At 35.9% G+C, this 19,668-nt stretch overlaps 1 protein-coding gene across 1 annotated transcript; it reads right to left on the bottom strand.

The window, feature by feature from the left end:
- Positions 1–322: 322 nt before the first annotated feature.
- On the bottom strand, positions 323–19,231 carry LOC136231072 (ultraviolet-B receptor UVR8). The gene is made up of 12 exons (XM_066020326.1): positions 18,912–19,231; positions 15,517–15,703; positions 8,331–8,477; positions 6,347–6,428; positions 5,238–5,393; positions 4,331–4,504; positions 2,252–2,323; positions 1,804–1,875; positions 1,534–1,652; positions 971–1,044; positions 822–874; positions 323–579 (listed from the first exon to the last, which is right to left on the bottom strand). The coding sequence occupies exons 1-12, from the start codon at positions 19,000–19,002 to the stop codon at positions 511–513; spliced, it is 1,296 nt and encodes a 431-aa protein (XP_065876398.1). The 5' UTR covers positions 19,003–19,231; the 3' UTR covers positions 323–510.
- Between the last annotated feature and the right edge of the window lie 437 nt (positions 19,232–19,668).

Raw genomic sequence — 19,668 nt, forward strand, 5'->3', positions numbered from 1 at the left:
TTTGATCGATCAATTTCGTGTTGAAACTATCAAGTTGAAAGTGAAACATAATGCAGAGAGGATTTGGTTTTTTCATGATTTATAGAGATAAAATTCTAGTATGAAAGAGATTTAATTGTTTATAGTGTTCAGTTGAAAAAGGAAATTTTAGAAATTAAGGTTTTAGTTTTGTGTTCTTTTAAATATTTTTGACGTAGGAATAAATAGATATTTTAACAGTATAACATAGCATAGCATTTAGGTGAAATCAGTAATATAAAATCAAATGGTATTAGTGGAATGCAACATGCTAAATTATAAGAAGTTAGTTGAAATTATGTACTTGTAACAGTTTAAATCATATTTTGGCTTGAAAAGAAATGATATTCTTCATAAGGCAATTAGAAATGGAACCATGTGCATAGTACAGTACAGTACAGTACAGTACAGTATGAGAGGAATAGAAAGCTAGAAATTTACATTCAGCGGTCGGTCAGAGAGTGATGTTGGATGTCCAAAGACTTTAGGTTATCATATTCTAATCCGCTTCACATCAGCAGTCTCTGGAACACTAAGCTCGCTTCCCTTCCCTGTCTCTCCCTGAACCCACCATCAACATTTTCAACTTCATTCCCTTTTTTATTAATTAACCACAAATTTCAAATCCATTTCTTTTTCTTTTTCTTTTTCTTACTTGTAACAAATTTCAACACCATTAACATGAATCAACAGAAAATAGTAAAACTGAGCTAGGACAAAAACAATATGGTCAATTTGCACCTTCAAAAACTTTAAATCTCTATACCATGTCATCATGCACCTAATAAGAAAGGGAAGCTTACCGATTCATCAGGAACGATAGCATATCTCTCTGATGGTGATACCCAGGTTTTTCCTGCAGAGACAAGGATCGTATAAAAAAACATATCATCCAAAACTGTCATAAAAACATGAAAACATACAATATGAGTAATAAAGACAGCACAAACACCTGACATCGATGATTCTATCTGCTGGCAACCAGACCCATCAACACTCAATGCTTCTACTATTGTTGGCACATTCCTTTCAAAGCCAAACAAGTGCAATTACTGATTGATTTACTATATATTTCAGATTAATTAGCAATACTTTGGAGAACCACGTATCTGGTTTAATTAAAAGAATATTTACTACTAAAAGTTTTTGAAGATTATACATCAGTCGGTCAATACTGTGGTTTTGGCTAGTAATGATAATTGATAGCAACTATATTACCAATTTCAGTGTCAATCACTAGTTGTATCAGTTCAAGGAATCTAAGCTATTATAAAATTTAGAATTGTTTCATTCTCAAGCGGTCAAGTATGTACATTCTATCATCATATATATGCTGCCATTGTAAGTGTAACTTATCTTTCTTTTTTTTCTAAATCTCTTTTTAGCATTGTTTACTTCCTAATTTATCAAATATTAGAACCTTAACTGCATGAATAAGGGGGGGCTGAATGTTCAAAATCACTCGGAAGTGGAAGATATACAGAGATGCCAAAAAACATAGGTCTGTGCTATTACCGGTCTAAAGACCCTCCATGACCAAGCTGTCCATTTGTGCCTCTTCCCCAGGAAAATACATTTTGCAATTCAGTAACAGCAAGTGTGTGCCTCCAGCCACAAGCAATCTGAATTACTTTCTGCCAAGTGACAAATAAGTAGTCACAGAAAATTGATCAGTAAAAGAAGTAGATACTCTTTAAACAAGAAATCAGAAAAAAGAAAATCGCTAAGGAATTGAATATCAATTTGAGCAATCTTTTAATTCTAAGCTAAAGTCAGAAGATATACCTGCTCTTGGGGAAATTTGACTTGCATGGGAGAAGAATGGTCCACATTATCACCAACTCCAACCTGCCCAAACTGAATATAAAAGGACAAGGACAACCAATAAATATAGGCAATTTTATCAAAAATAGACAAATCAATTGATAGAGATAATTAACAAACTAACTAAACCAGCAAGAAAAATGGTTTACAAAGTATAAGGGAAAAGTGCATATTAATGTGAGCTAGTAAAACACTTTTCCATGACCAAAGGAGGTGTTAATTTGTGCCTTTTAGGCTTTATCCTTTTTAAATTTCTATGCGTCCATGTTTTACTTGATAGAATGGAACCTCACTTCATTATATGACACTTTCTCTCAAGCTCGTGTTTCACCAATCGAACCAAGAAAAATTGGCTGAAACAATACAGAATGATTAATTAGAAAATCAAACAATCGAAGATTCTTTGAACCTTATTCCATCCCCAGCCATAAAGTTTTCCATCAGACGTCACAGCCATTGTATGTCTCCAACCGCCAGATATCTATCAAAAATAGTAATAATATATTATCAAACAAAATTGAATTACAAACATATAACAAGAAACAATATCCATCATATAAAAAACGAAGCAGATAGAGCTTTTATGGGTTAATTAATTATTATAAGCATTAGAGTGAGGACCATTTCAGGCATGGAAACCAAGTACAAAAACAGCAATGAGTTTGACTATTGTCTTTAAAATCAGAATTGCAACATCAGCACAAACACATAAAAAGCATATGAAAAAAAGGGTCAATCTAAACACCACGGTAGGGCTGCTCCTTTGTGACCTGGAAGTCATGGGTTCAAGTCGTAGAAAAACCTCCTTTGAAAATAAAAGAAAAAGACAAGAGCAAGGGAAAGGCTACCTATATATATGACCTGCTCACAAGCTCTCAACATTTTAAGCCTAGTGCATCAAATATGCATCTTCAACATCAATATGAACAGGAGAAAGCTCCATTGTAGAAAAATGGAATTGTAGGAATTCGTAGAAAGATCTTAAGGACAACCAGCAATGAAGTTATACAGTTGAAGACCAACTACAATGTGTACACTGTACAGGCATTTATTACTTCTGATAAATTCAACCCTTTCAGCATATTAATTCTGTAAGTTAATATGTAGTTAATGCTGACTGCATTATTATGCTCAAACTCAGCTAGTTTAGGATTCTGCCTTATTTCAATTATTTTGTTGATCACGTTATCGATTTTTCATATAGATTGTGGATGAAGGCATAACAAGTTGATTATTACCAAAACTGGAATTCATCCAACTTCACCCATCCTTTGCATATCTTGTTTTTTTTAGCAACAAGAGTTTATCGTATAGCAGAATTTCTGTATATTCAAGAATGTATATTACATAATGGATATAATTTTGCAGCCACGAAGTAATTGATTAATTATATGATTATTTCATATAAATTTTTAATTATTCAAATGAAGTCAATATTAATCTATATGAAAATGATAGGAACCTCCAACATTAGTCTGAAAAAAGAAATACGTCAATTAAGAAAAAGCACATCACTAAAAATGCACACCTAACTTCTGTTGTCTATGATTCATAAATGACTATGATAATAAGGGAAAAGTTCAAGAGGGCAAATAACGACTTCATGCTTAGACACTGGAGAAACAGTTTCCTTTTTATATCAAAGTAGTATCCTGTGATTCTTTCATTGATTAGTCTCCTAAATCCATTAATTAATTTATATATGGCTTCAAAAATTCTTTTCATGTTATATTAATACATAAAATCAACAAGACAAAAATTAACATGTTTTATCCCAGAATGTTCATTTTTTTTTTCTCATATTTTTAATGATAAAAGCACCATTGGATGACAAGCTTCGGCACTTTATGAATGCATATAATGTGCAATAAAACTAATTTTTAATAGTGAACATAGATTTTTCATAAAAATATGTGGACAACTAATTAATGGATGAAGCACAAATACCACTTTAACACAAAATAAATAAAAATAAAATAATTTTAGTATTTAAATACTAAGTTACATAACATGGTACAGTTTTAACCCAACTTGACACTATTTTCTGAAGGGGATAGATCCAGGTTAGAACTTGGATTCAATTTGAAGGTCACAAATCTTAAGAACAATGGGAGGTAATGTGTGACACAGGGTTCACAATTATCATGTTATTGGAGCAAATAACGGACAGAGATGATATAGTTGTTGCGTACAACATAGCATAACTAGAAAAGGTAACTAAAATGCCTAAATCTGATAAGTTAATTTTTTCAACCATACATTTGAGTGAATTTATCAAATGTGAAAAATGTCTTAGAGCCAAGTCATTTTTCAGTTGAACACAATTTGTCTTAAAGAAGCTTGTGAATAAAAAAAGCATGAGTAGTGGAATTCAAACAAAAGAAATATAGAGAAAAATGTTTTTGTTGTAAGCGCTTGACAAATGATTGGCATACAAAACTAAGATGTTGAAACAATTATCATTGTGATGAAGGGAGGAATAGGTCACCTGAGATACAGAACTATCTCGCAATGCTTCCACCCGATGAGGAATGAGGTGATCTTTAAAGTCCCCATGCCCTAGTTGACCATACTTACTCCATCCATAAGTGTATAGTCCACCAAAAGAGGAAACAGATATTGTATGCCGCCATCCGCAAGCAACCATGACCATCTTATCTCCCTGTAATTTTTATCATTACAGCATCAAAATTATAACAAGAACATATTTAGAACATGTAGAGACATTTAAAAATAGAACATCCATTATAAAAAAATATTTGGACACCAACTTTAAATGGTATATTGCAGTGCAATACCACATTAACATGATTGCTAAAGCAACTCGCAAAATGGAACCTTCACATCACGTTTCATCAAATTCTTGGTCAATGGTGAAGTTCGCCTTTTTGTTTGGTTAGCAGAGTTGTTGAGGTTTAACATTCTGTTTCCACTTAATTTTCTTTTTCATGTGCAGTGGAACACACATAGCTAATAAGCAAAATATAGTAGGCTGTTTCCACTGCATAGCATAAGTTAAATGAAGTAGTTGAAATGCCCGTACAACCATGATGCAAACAAATTTAATTATTTAATCACGATGATAAAATATTACAAGCATTATAATATAGATCAATTGAAATATCAAACTCAATGAAGTCAACAACTACTTTGTAACAAAGTGCCTAGACTCAACTGATATATACATACATACTCAGTAGCAATTGGGTACTCAGATAATTTGGGTCGTGAATAGATTGAAATATTTTTATTTTGTGGGTCATGAATCACTAGGCTTCCTTTCCAATGAAAAGTTCTCTCTGTCTTCATAAATAATGGATTGGCTTAAAATTAGACCCAAAATTTGGAAACAACATGGCCACCTGAGGAAATTAACCATACCAAGTTATACGTACATGAGGAAGAGAAACTTTCCCAGGCACCAAGCGATCATTCCTGTCACCTAGGCCCAAATTCCCATAACAACCCCATCCCCATCCATAGAGCTCTCCGTCTTCTGTGACAGCTGCAGTATGTTCAGCACCAGCAGCTACCATTTTGATAGGGATTCCCTGCAAGAGAATTAATTTCAGTGCATATAGAAGACAGAAATTTACTACCTTTCAGCTACTAACAGAGAACCTAATAGGAGTTCCTTTCAATCAATTCAAGAAGAAATGAAGTGGGATACATTTGTCAAAATCTTATCTACCTCTTAAACTTTAAGTCCAAATGGGGAAAAAAGCCGGATTAGTATAATTTGGATGGAACGGAACAACCTTTTCAATCTTTTAAAATGAGGAAGCATCAGCAAGGTAGCCTTGAATATTATTTTTTTTTGCAATGTGAATGAACAGAACCGTTTATCAGATTTAGTCTTTTAGATAGGCTGCATCATTACCTTTTCTCCTTTTTATTTAATGAAACAACATCACATAAAACCTAAAAGAACTAGAAATTAAACATTGATAGGCTTCCTCTCCACAGGATTTATCATTTTGTGTCCTACCAAAATAAAAAAAAAAAAGATAAAAGAAAAAATGCACCTTTCCTTTCCTATTTACACACACTATACAATGTCTGAATCAGCTCAAGGATAAACACAATTCAAATAAAAATAAATAAACGACTTAACCTTCCCCCGTAAATGTAGACCCAATAGGTTGGAACATGCATATAGTAATCATGAAAAAAAGATAAAAGAAAAAATGCACCTTTCCTTTCCTATTTACACACACTATACAATGTCTGAATCAGCTCAAGGATAAACACAATTCAAATAAAAATAAATAAACGACTTAACCTTCCCCCGTAAATGTAGACCCAATAGGTTGGAACATGCATATAGTAATCATGAAAAGGTAACTGAGCTCTTACAAACAGATTCTACACAACTAATCTTACCCAAAAAATGAAGGCTTCATCATTGTCATTCAAAACGCAATCCATAAACCTCTTAACCATAAATAATATAATAAAATCAAAAGGCTACAAAGGAGAGTCTATTTAGAATAATTTACTGTACCTGGAAAGCATGAATTTTCTGAGGCACAAGAGAGTCTTCCGTGGTGCCAAGACCAAGCTGCCCATTTTGATTCCGCCCCCAACTTCAGGGAAACAGGAAAAGGAAGCACATATGTGAAATTGGAAAAGCTTCTTGATTTAGTGGATGCATATTATATAAGAAGCTCATAAATAGTTGAAGATAGAACCAGATTTGACATGAGCACATTTTGGATCCAGAGGAACGCAATACAACATTGTTTCAAATATCTCACTTAAATGTCTCTTGGACAAAAAAATATCTGGTATATGAGTAACTTATGCCATAGCAGAACAAGCAATATAAGAAGACCAAATTGTGTCAGAGTATTAGTAGCAATGTAAAACAGCAACATTAGGTCACATTCATGGTCATCACAGAAAGTTCAAGATGCGATTTCTTTTATCCAGAACAGAGGGATGAAATTAAAAATGTTTTGACTTGCTTAATATCATCTTAGATGCGTTTGACTGAAGATTAGCACATCTACAAGTAGTTTTGCAAGAATCAACTTCTCCAGATATAAGCTTTCCATATTAGATTGACTTTAGTTCATAATAAGAGGTTGGACAGTTAAGTGGCCTGCTTCTGAATTTGTAGAACCTAGATTGTCATATCCAAGGTTGTTCATATCAAAGGAATTTTCTTTTTATGGAAAGATTGTCATTCTGATTCAGGATTTTTCTTTTTTTTCTTTTTGGTAGTCAACTGGGAAATTGTTATTGTTTTCGATTCCACCAAGAGTTGCATAAAAATGAGAACGTTAAGAAAATTTTCATTTGACAAAAGGGAGCACACTTAAACTATATATATATATATACATATATATATATATACACACTCCTGTAGCGAAATTGTCACAATTATTCAGGTCAGAAATTGATAACTGTCATACAAAAGTTATTAGTGATACTCGCGAATTATAGAAGAATAGATGCAATGCTATAGTAGGTATTGATGTAAACAAAATGAATGTTCACCGAAGTTCATATATTGGGTAAACTCTTCCTTCTTCCCTTCTGTTAAGTACCAAAAGCTTGATTATAAATATATTTTAACTTGGGGTTCAATTTGGTAGGTCCTCTGGTATGGTTGCTTACTGTACTCCCCTGCAACGGTGACTTAGTTTTCAATGGGAGAGAACACAGCATGCGTTAGTGAGTTTTATTCTCATTTATTTATATTGTATGTCTTGGTTTGGGTAGTAATGATAACAGATATCATCTTTTCGGCATTTACTTAAAGGAAATTTTCTGTGACCTATTCTCTAGAGATGATCTCTGTCATAAAATGAACAGGATTCAGCAGCCATATAGATTTTAAAATGATTATACACTGTATATATACATGATAAGGGAAGAGCATAGGAAGGGAAGAGTTGGTAGAACTTTTAGCCTACTTATTTATAAAATAAAGCATATTAAGTAGGAAAGGAAGCAGAAGCATGAAGAGACACAGAAATCCCTTTATTTGAGTTTAAGACAATAAAATGGGGGTGAAATAAAGAAAATAAAATAATGTGTTATTTTTCTATAAGGTGAAATTAGTTTGAATCTAAAACTCTCTTCCCCCATCACTTTTTGGGTAGAATATGCATTTTATTATTGTTTGTAGGATAAGATACATTTCATGGCTTTCTATGCGAAGGACTTCTACAAAAAAAAAAAAAAAAAAAATCTGTATGATCAACAAGATTGGAGGGCTTTACATATTTTGTTATCGTGGTAGTTAGAGTATTGGGAAAGTTAGTTAAACTTCAGGTGATAATTTTATATCGTGGGAGAAGACAATTGTCGTGCAGTTCAGGGGATAACTGGATTTCAGATATTATTTTCATGGTAGTACACACTTTGAGTTCAAGCTACTACTTTCAATCATGCTGCATTGAGGAACTTTCAACATGCATTCAAGCACTGGCTACACTGATATGAGAAACTCAAAGCCAACATCATTAAAAAAAACTAACCTCTGCACATCGCCATCCATTGTCACTGCCAAGCAATGGCAATCTCCACAAGCTATTTGCTTTATTTTTAAACCATGTAATGCTCTAATCGGTTGAGGAGTGAACAGATCACTTGAATTTCCATGACCCAACCTCCCAAAATCTCCCCTGCACAAAAGCTTATTTCACATATTATTTGGAAGAGAAGGCATAAACATAACCTAACAATAAGCCATATCATAGACCTATTTCACAAGAGGATATAAACTAACAAAAAGTTCCAAAATGTGCAATAAAATGTCATAGATCATTTAACAATATGTGGTGCTGATTACACTCATTAAAAACTGAAAAGAAAGGAAAATCTAGAGAATGGAGAGAGAGTCTCTGAGTTATTCTAATATGCTAAGGTGTTATTATTTGTTCTTGTTCTTTGAGGTGCTTTTTCCTTTTATTTTTGTTTTCTTTTTTGAATATGTTCTTAAGAAAAGAGAAAAGATTTCCAACCCACAACCTTAACTCAGATTACCTAGACAAGTATTCATTATTTTATACCTTGGGAGCTCATAGTTGTCATGTTTGTTTTATTTCAGATTTTTGTTAGATTTTATATTAGAATATTTCTCTTGGGGTCAGTATAATTATCAAAAGCCTATAAAATATATTTATAGATAAACCTAGTCCATGCATTGAAGTTTAACGTTTCTAGTCAGGAGATATCCTTTTTAAGGACTAAGAGTTACACTTTCAAGGGAGTTTGAAAGACCACCATATTCCTAGGTGTTAATGTCTATTAATTATTCATATAAATTTAAGACTGATATTGTTTCATTAAAAATCTTAGTATTATAGGACTAAATGGGAGTCATATGACTACACACTAGTATTCCCAGCCAAAAATACACTTTGATGACATGTTAGAGTTAAAGTTAAGACTCACTCATAATTAGGTCCCATGATGTGATAGAATAGAAGCCTTCATTCTAAGAAAATATGTCTAATTAGACCTAATGCAAGCCAAAAAAGTCTACTCAAATTCGCAATTCATCCATCCAAAATTTCCCCGATAACAGAGAGGTTGGTGATCAATATTTCAAGTGTAGAATATTAGTATATGTATGACACCAGAAAAAAGTAACACAAATCGTCAAGTAAAGATACCTCCAACATATATCTAAATAATAGACTCCCCATAATTGTATACTTTTCTTCATTTTCACAGGTTGCCTCAAGACTGAAGAAGGAAAAAAGTTTATCCATTCTTCAAAAATCAATTTGGAATATGAAGCAAACCGCCATTTCATATCTCCTAAATGATGATTTAGGACTGGAATTTTTTGTGACAAAATGGTACATGTGGTTCTCGATGTTAGCAAAAAAAAAAGGAACTTTTGGGTAAAATGTTAAAGTCATAGGGTATTTTTCTCCAATTACTTTTCTCTACCTAGGCATTCCGTTTTGTCACTATTTCTGCAGATAACCAAGGCCACTTCAAGTTGCCAAATTCACTGGAAAATTCTGCCAATTAAGAGCAGACAATGGATTTTAACTTAAGAGCAGACAATGGATTCTGCCAATTAAGAGCAGACAATGGATTCTCATGCGCTATGTCTTTTTCTTTTTTTCTAACTGAATTACACAACAGAAGATTGAGTGGATAAAAATTCCTCTGCCACGTCATTAACTTCAATAATGATACCAAAAGTTCCCTATTAACAGTTTTGCTAAAAATTTCTTTTTGTGCTAAAAACCCAGAACCACATGTACCATTTTGTCACGAAAAAAGTCAAAACTGTCAAAGTGCAAACCACATGCTTTTTTTTCCCTAAATTCTATCTTGGCTTATATATATATCACACCTCATCTTAAGATTGAACGACACCCACAAGATTTCCTAAGCTTATCTAACACTTGACTGAGATAATCGATAAAAAAAACTAATTTGCAATGAACGCAAACACATGGATATATATGATAAAGATCCTGAAGTTGGACCTAGGCTTGAGACTAATGATGAATTACTTCAGCCCAAGAAGGATAGACCCAAGGTTTGGCAAGTCTACACTAGGAGACAGAAGGGTACCCAATGAATTGTTGAGCTGTCATGGGTTAGTACATATATCTGTGTAGTTTGTTGTTTAGGGTAAGAAAAAATACATTTTGGCAATTTTGTTTTGTTCTGCCTTGGCAGAGGCTCTGCTCAGTTTTGGGTAGAGAGGGGATATTCCATTCCTGTGGGGACTTAGGAATTATTCTCAGTCCATTTGTATTTCTCATTACTCATTCATTCGTTCCTACCCTCGGTAATAAAGCTCACTATTTCTCATTCTGTTTGCTTATTAGAATTATCACTGTTTTCAACCCTACTCCTGCATATACTGTTCTATTGCTGTCATTCTTCCCATTATTTGGTCCGACTTGCCGGATTAGAAAGATGGGGAAGACAGACGAACACAGGCTTCAATCACGGGCAGACAGCCACAATGAGAAGTTAGAAGGAATGGAGACTCAACTAGAAGAGCTTAATGAACCGGAATGCAGAAAACCATGGCCGCTGAAAGCAAGTTAAATGAGAAAGGGATGTAATGGTGGAAGAGATACGTACCATGTTGGCCGGGTTAATCAACAAGCATGGTAAACGTTCTGTTGAGGCTGAAACAGCAGAGGAGCCAGCCAAATTTTCCACTCACGACACCACCAAAGACCCAAACAGAACACCACAATCCGGCTCTTCCAGGTCCCCTTTTTGGTTCCAGGACTAACCCAAACCCCGAGCAACCCTTTACGGCCCAGAAAGTAAAGCTGCCTTATTTCTCCGGTATTGATCTGAGAGGCTGGTTGACAAAAGCAGAGTTATTCTTCTCAGTAAATCGAATGCTCCCTCATATGCGATTGACTCATGCTCAGATGTGAATGGACGGACCTGCTATTAATTGGTTTTCGATTCTCTTCAGTGGCAGTCCACAACTCGGTTGGGAAGAATTCAATTGTTGAATCGTTTTGCCGGAGCTTCCCTATACAGTACCACCGATTATCTTGCTTCTCTACAACAGACTGGAACAGTGGCTGACTATATTGACACGTTTGAGATGATATTCTGCCCAGTCCATAACCCAACCCTCCTATCAACATATCGGACTCTTCATCCATGGCCTGAGACGGGAGAATCGAACTTGGGTCAGAATTATGAGACCAGCTTTGGCGATGAGAATGGCAAGGGACGTCGAGGCAGAATTACAGTTGGGAGGTACAGTAGGACGTACGTTCAGTACGGTAGGGAGAGATTCAATGCGAGGCGCCTCCAATCACGTGACTACTAACACAGCGTGGACTGCTCAACCTTTTAAATATTTAGGTCAGGGAGAGACAACTGGGTTGGGCCACCCAAAAAGAAAGGAACAGGCCCAGAAACCGCCAACCTCAAACAGACAACCACCGCCCCCAAAATCACAACGAAGGCACACGACATCTAAGTTCCAGAGAGATGGAAGAGCGAAGGCGCAAGGGGCTTTGCTTCAAGTGCGGGCTTGCCTACAGCCCTCAAATCGTTGCGTAGATGGCCATCTGAAGCTCTTAATTTCGGCCAATGAAGATTTCGAGGAGGATGTGGATAAAGAGAAATATGTTGATGCTGTCGAATTTAACGAGGGTGAAGGAGAATGCGCAGTTTTGGAAATGGGAGGGTTGGTCGAAGAACAATCTCAGAGTTTCATAACTATGAAATTAAGGGCCAAACTCCAGGGCATCCCAATAGTATTTATGATTGATTCAGGTGCCTCCCACAACTTTGTTTCGCGGAAATTGGTTCGGAAGTTGGGGTTACCGGCAGCCGCGTCTCAACAAATGAGAATTACCCTTTGAGGATGGCTATAAAGCTTCTGTATCATAGCAATGCTGCAAACTTCCATTACACATAGGGGATATGGTATGTGAAATTGATGCCTTAGTCTTTGATCTAGGCAATTTGGACATGATTTTGGGAATGGCATGGCTGAGTACATTTGGAGAGGTAACTCATGATTGGAAACTCAAGAAAATGAGGTTACAGTATCGAAGCAAGAGCATTGAGTTACAAGGTGATACAGGCAGCCAAGCGGCATACATAGGAGAGTCTTTGCGAGTTTGGCTGGTCGGAGGAAGTATGAAAGCGCTATTGGGGCACAGTGGGCTCACCCAACGACATATACAGGAGCACCAAACAGGACTTCCAGCTCTACTTTCTCAGTTTTAGTGATTTTTTGTAGAACTAGAGGAGTTACCACCACAACGGTAGGGAGACGAGGAAAAGACGTACTCATGATGGCCACTATGAATTCCTCGTCATGCCATTTGGGTTAACCAACGCCCCTTCTACCTTTCAGAGCATTATGAATGAGATATTTTGTATTTTTTGACGATATACTCGTCTATGGTGCTACTTGGGAACTTCATCTACAACATGTGGCCCTAATTCTACAAGTTTTGCAATCACATCATCTTAGGGCTAATCAAGAGAAATGTTTATTCTGGCAATCCCATATAGAGTATTTGGGCCATATTATTTCACCAAATGGTGCGGCAGTAGATCCCTCTAAAGTCAGGGGTGTTAGGGGATCTTTGGGGCTCACAGGCTACTACACGAAATTTATCCTGGAGTATGGAAAGGTAGCACATCCCCTTACCGACCTAACCAAGACGAACAACTTCCATTGGAACACTGATGTTGCTACTGCTTTTGACACATTGAAGAAGAAACTTGTTTCGGCTCGTGTTGGCGCACCCAGACTTTTTACAACCTTTCCTCATAGAGTGCGACGCTTCGGGAAAAGGTTTGGGTGTCGTTTTGATGCAAGATGGGAGAACAATTGCTTATTTTAGCAAGGGACTATCAGACAAGAATTTGTCCAAATCTGCCTATGAAAAGGAATTGACGGCATTAGCCATGGCAATTCAACATTGGCGCCCCTACTTACTCGGAAGAAGATTCATTATCCGGACAGATCAAAAAGGTCTTTGTCATCTACTCCAACAATGGGTAACCACGGTTGACCAATAGAAATGGCGAGTGAAGCTCATAGGCTATCAATTTGAAATTCAGTACAAAACGGGGCAAATTAACAAGGCAGCTGACGCCTTGTCTCGGCAACACGATAAGGGTGACTATATGACCCTAATTCCAGTCCCTGCCTGGCCTGAGGGAGGGAACTCAGCTTGTAGAGGAAGCCCACAACGACATTAAACTGAAAGCCATAGTTGAAGTATTGCAAGTTGATCCATCCTCCAAACAAGGGTATCAAGTGAAACAAGGGGTGCTCTATTATAAGGGCAGACTAGTGCTTTCAAAAACTTCTAAATGGATTCCAACAATCATTGTCGAGCTTCATGACACACCTATAGGGGGTCATTCCGGATACTATCGTACCTACCTTCGCGTCGCTGTACAACAGTATGTTCAACATTGCGACGCCTACTAGCATTATAAGTCTTCCACTTTAGCTCCCGATGGGCTGCGACAACCCCTCAACATTCCAAAAGTTGTATGGGAAGAATTATCAATGGATTTCATAACCGGGTTGCCCAAATCTAAGGGATTCGAAGCCTAGTGGTGGACAAACTAAGTAAATATAGTCATTTTATCGCTTTGAACCATCCTTATACAGCTTAAAGCATTGGTGAAATCTTCGTTCGGGAGATTGTTCGTTTACATGGCCATCCTAAATCTATTATCAGTGATTCGAATACAATATTTATTAGTAGGTTCTGGCAGGAGCTGTTTAAGTTACAAGGGACTCGACTTCGACTTAGTTCCGCTAATCATCCTGAAACCGACGGCCAAACAAAAGTCATTAACTGTTGCCTTAAGTCCTATCTCCGGTGTTTTGCAGCCAATCATCCGAAGTTGTGGGCCACTTGGCTAGCTTGGGCTGATTTCCGGTATAATTCCTCTTTTCATATCTCCACTGGCATCTGTGGTTGCAAACCCCCTCTATCTCCCAATTTATACCCGGTGAAATTCAGGTTGAGGGTGTCCGTGAGTTGTTGGATGGTGATGAGGCTCTTCGCCAATTGAAACAACATCTGTGGCGTTCACAGCAACAAATGAAACTCTAAGCTGATAAAAAAAAAAACGACAGGAGGTGCACCTTGAGATTGGGGAATGGGTATTTCTCCATCTCCAACCCCATAGACAACAGTCTGTGGTTCACCGAATCTGCCCTAAACTGTCTGCTCATTTCTATGGCCCGTTTCCCCAAAAATTCATCTGGTTTTCCATGTTTCTCCATTAAAGAAGGCTGTTGGAAATCATGTTGTCTCGTCCGTCCTACCCCATGAACTTGAGTTAGATGAAGCTGACAAGGTTGCTCCTGAACGCGTCCTCGCTACTCGTGTCATCCAAAGACATTGCAATTCCATTGTTCAGTGGCTCATTCAGTGGAGTAATAAGGGCAGATATGAGGCCTCTTGGGAAGACGAGTTCACTATCCATAGCGAGTTTCCACACTTAAGTCTTGAGGACAAGACTCTTTCCGAAGAGGTGGTAATGATAAAGATCCTGAAGTTGGGCCTAGGCTTAAGACTAATGATGAATTACTTCAGCTCAAGAAGGATAGACCCAAGATTTGGCAAGTCTACACTAGGAGACAGAAAGGTACCCAATGAATTGTTGAGCTGTCATGGGTTAGTATATATATCTGGGTATTTTGTTGTTTAGGGTAAGAAAGAATACAGTTTAGAAATTTTGTTTTGTTCTGCCATGGCAGAGGCTCTGCTCAGTTTTGGGTAGAGAGGGGATATTCCATTCCTGTGGGGACTTGGGAATTATTCTCAGTCCATTTATATTTCTCATTACTCATTCATTCATTCCTACCCTCGGTAATAAAGCTCACTATTTCCCATTCTGTTTGCTTATTAGAATTATTACTACTTTCAACCCTACTCTTGCATATACTGTTTTATTGTTGTCATTCTTCCCATTAATCTACAGCTTATCCACATATCCAAAATATCTTTTGTTGAAGACATATTTAAATCACAAGCATAGTTGCATATAGCTTGTAACATTATGCAATGATTGCATAACCAATTTCATTAGATTAAGTCAATTGGAACATATATTTGATTTTATTTGCACTTTGTAAATACATTAGAACCAATTGCGCAGAAGTCAATAGAAAGAATGTAAGAAATTAACTAAGCTCGTGGAAAGAAGAAAAGATGAAGAACAAACCATCCCCAACTATAAACATCTGTATGAGACTCGGAATATGCCATTGTATGATCAGCACCACATGTAACAGATATAATTTCAAGACCAGCCAACATACTCAGTTGAGTTGGAGACGGTCGATCTTCAGCATCACCATGTCCTAACTGCCCATCCTCCCCACGTCCCCAAGAACAGACCATGTTTCCTGCTGTAGATTTTAAAGAAATTGACTTATTGATGTGACTCTAAATAATATAACCAAGATAATGAAAACTAAGGCAATCACAATTGGATTATAAAAAATTAATCTTTTCAGTATGGATTTTCATAACTTTCCATACTAAAAATAAAGAAAAGAAGAACAAGAGCAACATAAGAGTTTCACAGCAGCAGTTACATGCAAATTAAATCATTGATGAGAATAATGAAAACTCGCTTGGTTTGGTTTTATTAAAACTTGAGACAACCCAAAAATTTCAATATTACAATTTTTCAAAAATTCGTAATTTAGTAAACAAACAAAACAGATTTTTATAAGTTAGCTGGTTATTACTTTGATTTGAGTTTTCCATGAAACTTCAACTGAAAGTTACTGCCAAACAAAGCTAAGAACAAAGATTGCTTCAATTGGATCTAATTCAATTCCAAGCCAAATTTTAACTCAAGTCCAGCTAGAAAATTAAATGATGTATGTCAATTTTTCAAGCACACTCAGATCCATAAATTGGTTAATAAATGTTGTTAGTAGTCAACAACTAGCAGCCTACTTTATGCAACACCAGCTGTAATTGATTGCATAATATTTGTTAACTTTTGTTAACTTGTCTTGACCGTTTAAAAATTGTATTCTGCTGATTACATGAATAACACACTCTCTCTCTCTCAATCATAAAAATTCATAATTCAATTTGATTTGCAGCATCGTGAAAGAATAAGCTTTAGTTTATGGATCAACTAATGTTTTCATTTGCAGGTAGTCCAAAATGAAGACAAACAAACTTCATGTCGAATTATGGGATAAGGGTCGATTTTGCCCCTTAGGTTATTGGGGAAGCTCAATTTTTCCCTCATTTTACAAAACAACTCAATTTTATCCGCATGGTAGAAAACTCAGCTCAATTTTACCCTTTTTGAAGGAATTCCATCTAATTTTTTGCGTTGGCATTTACTTAGAAAAAGGTAAAATTGAACTAAAATTTCTATCATGAGGTTAAAATAGAGCTAAAATTTCCACCATGGAGGCAAAATTATGCTATTTTTTTACAAAATAGTAAAATCGATCTTCCCCAATAACCTTTGGGGCAAATTTGACCCTTACCCTTGAATGAGTATCATTTCTAGTAGAAGGAATAATATTATATGCTACAGAATATATCACTGCCGGTGAATAGGGAACTGAAGAACTAAAATATAACTATTTAAACATATTAAAGAAGTTCTGATTTTCTTTCAAACATCAACTGGTATTTTTGTACTTAACAAAAGACAGTTGAGAACTTTTGGTTATGATCATTGTAACAGCTATTAGGAAGTTCAGAATGTGGTTATTTTCGAACAGATAGAAATTGAAGCACCAAACTGCTACCTCTAGTCTTTGAATATTAAACAACTATCTCCAGCATTTAATGATTCAGTAAATATCTGTTGTCCTCCAAAAGCTCAAGCAAACAAGCATCAAGTAGAAGTAACCAATGTTATTGTAATGTTGTTGATATATTAACTAATGGTTTATTCAATTTCAATATCATATTTGATTTACATTTCTTTTCTCTCTTTTTCCAATTTATCTCAATAAGCAAAATTTATAATTCCAAAAATTTCAAACTCCTTTACTGTTTAATTTTAGACTTTCTCACATATTTTCCCTACAGTTTTTCAAGCCATGCTTCAAGACATTCAAGATCATTCAGTAAATTCAGCGAGCAAAATATGTGCTTGAGTTTGATATTTTTTATCTTATGAATTGAGTTGAAATTGGTGTTTTAAATGAGTGTTCAAACATAAGTCAACTCATGATATAATAATCAAATAGGGTACAAGGTAACAAGTTATAACTATATAAAAAATAGTACAATGCAAGATAATTAAGTGGTTCTGAATTCTTTCTTGCTGAACTGCATTGAGTCGATCATTCATCAAATATTCTACTTTAGCCACCATAACTTTTCTATATTCTAGCTAAATTTCTATTCCTATAAGATTGCTCAAAAGGTATTTTTACTTCATTATGTAAGGCATGAGAAAAGGTCAAGATCTTTTAATAACCCTCCACCATTCAACGCAATAATTAATCAAACTATTTAGGAATGAGAAAATCCAATTAACCTGTCCTAAAATTACCAAGTTGACAACTTTCAACTTTTTTGGGTCTCTTTTATAAAAAAATTAAAAAAAAAATCAGATTTGGCTCCAAGTGCATAATGTGTCTGGTAATACAATTCTAAGAACAGATTGTTCCGCATGGATTGCAATACTCACAAGCATGGCAAAATGGTCAATCAGATGCAATGTGCCAGCAGGCCAATCAATTGAGGGAGGAAATGCAATTGAACACTCCTCCGTCAGGATGTTACAAATGCAATGCAGATGCAGCATTTATTAACAATGGGGAGCAAAGAGGACATGGATGTATCATAAGGGATGACGTGGGTAACATGGCAGCTAACTGCACATTGCGTGCTGGTGCAAAAATGGTGGCTCGAGCAGATGCAGTCAGTCACTAATTTGGATAAAGGAGCTGACGCTATCAGATGTCAAATTGATAGTTGATTCAATTAAAACTTCAGTACTGAATCAAACTGCTTTAGAGATTCTTATTGATGATTGTAAATCCATTGTTAGAAAACTAATTGTGCTATATTCCGGCATATTAGACGATCTGCAAACCAAGTGCCTGATGCTCTTGATAAGGCCGCTAGTTCATGTTATGGAGTGCGATAACATCAACCTCCTTTTATGTTGTACTGGAAGTTGAGTTTCGTGATCCAGTAAGTTTAAGACTTGACAGTAGAAATGAATAAAGTAAAAAGGCAAAACAATGCATTCCTCGATGACAAGTAAAGACACGCACCAAATGTGCAAAAAGTATGTAAATGTCGCAAAGAATCCAAATTGAGGTGTGATGAGGTCAAATAAAAGTTGTTGATACTAACATCCTTTACTCCATAAACTGCGTGGATAAACTTCTTACTTATCTCATAGACTTAAGGTTAGATTTTTCTCTCAAGAAAGAATGCGAGGAATAATTGACGGCTTATAACAGCCAAATGACCGAGTGGATCATCCGAAAACAGGTAAGAAGCATTTAAAGCATGAAATTCAGAATGGAAATAGAAAATCTAAGAAAAAAAATGAATTAATTAGAAGAAAAGGAATGTTAGAGTGAAATTAAAGAAAACAGATGGAATGAGGCTTACAGAGGAGAGCGACAGAGTGAGTAGCACCAGCAGAAACGAGAAGAACGCGAGGAAGTGGAGCAGTGAGATGAGTGGCTCCATCTTTGGCCATTGGTAGTTATGAGATTGAAATGAAGTTGGAGGAGGAGTCTCCTTATAAAAGGAAAAGGAAAAGGAGTGATGTGACAATGTGAAAAGAGAGGCTAGTCAGTCAGTCTATTCTCCAGCTATGGAAGATAAGAATAAAGAGGAGAAGGGTGAAGTCATAAAAATAAATAGACATTAGAGAGCATAGGATCGGGTTGGGGCAGGTAGGTAGGTAAGTAGATGTAGAGAAACTACGGCATTGAAGGCTGAAGAGAAGGGAAGGGAAGGGAAGGGACCCATCCTTTTTGACGTATGTGAGTTTCGGCGCCACTCTCCACCACATGCTGTTCCTCATTAATTCTTCTGTTTTCCTTCCCGCTTCCAATAATTTACTAACCTTGTCCTCAAACGCCTTCAACCACGTGCAATGCCATAGTACTGCTTCTTCTCTTAGACCATCACTAATAGTTAGTAACAAGCCTTAATACATATATACATACTTAAACTTTAGATTACAAAGGTTACAAAGGTTTAGATTAATAAAACTTAATACTTTTCTAGATTAATTACTTAAGTCGAATTAAGAGAAAGTAATTAATCGAGAGTTTAGAGCCAATCTCAAGAATCTATTAGTTAATAAGAAAAATCGCCATCTTAGAAAGAATAAAACAACTTAAAAGGGGTCAAGCGT

The sequence above is a fragment of the Euphorbia lathyris genome, chromosome 5, assembly GCF_963576675.1.
Source record: "Euphorbia lathyris chromosome 5, ddEupLath1.1, whole genome shotgun sequence".
Taxonomy (NCBI): Eukaryota; Viridiplantae; Streptophyta; class Magnoliopsida; order Malpighiales; family Euphorbiaceae; genus Euphorbia; species Euphorbia lathyris.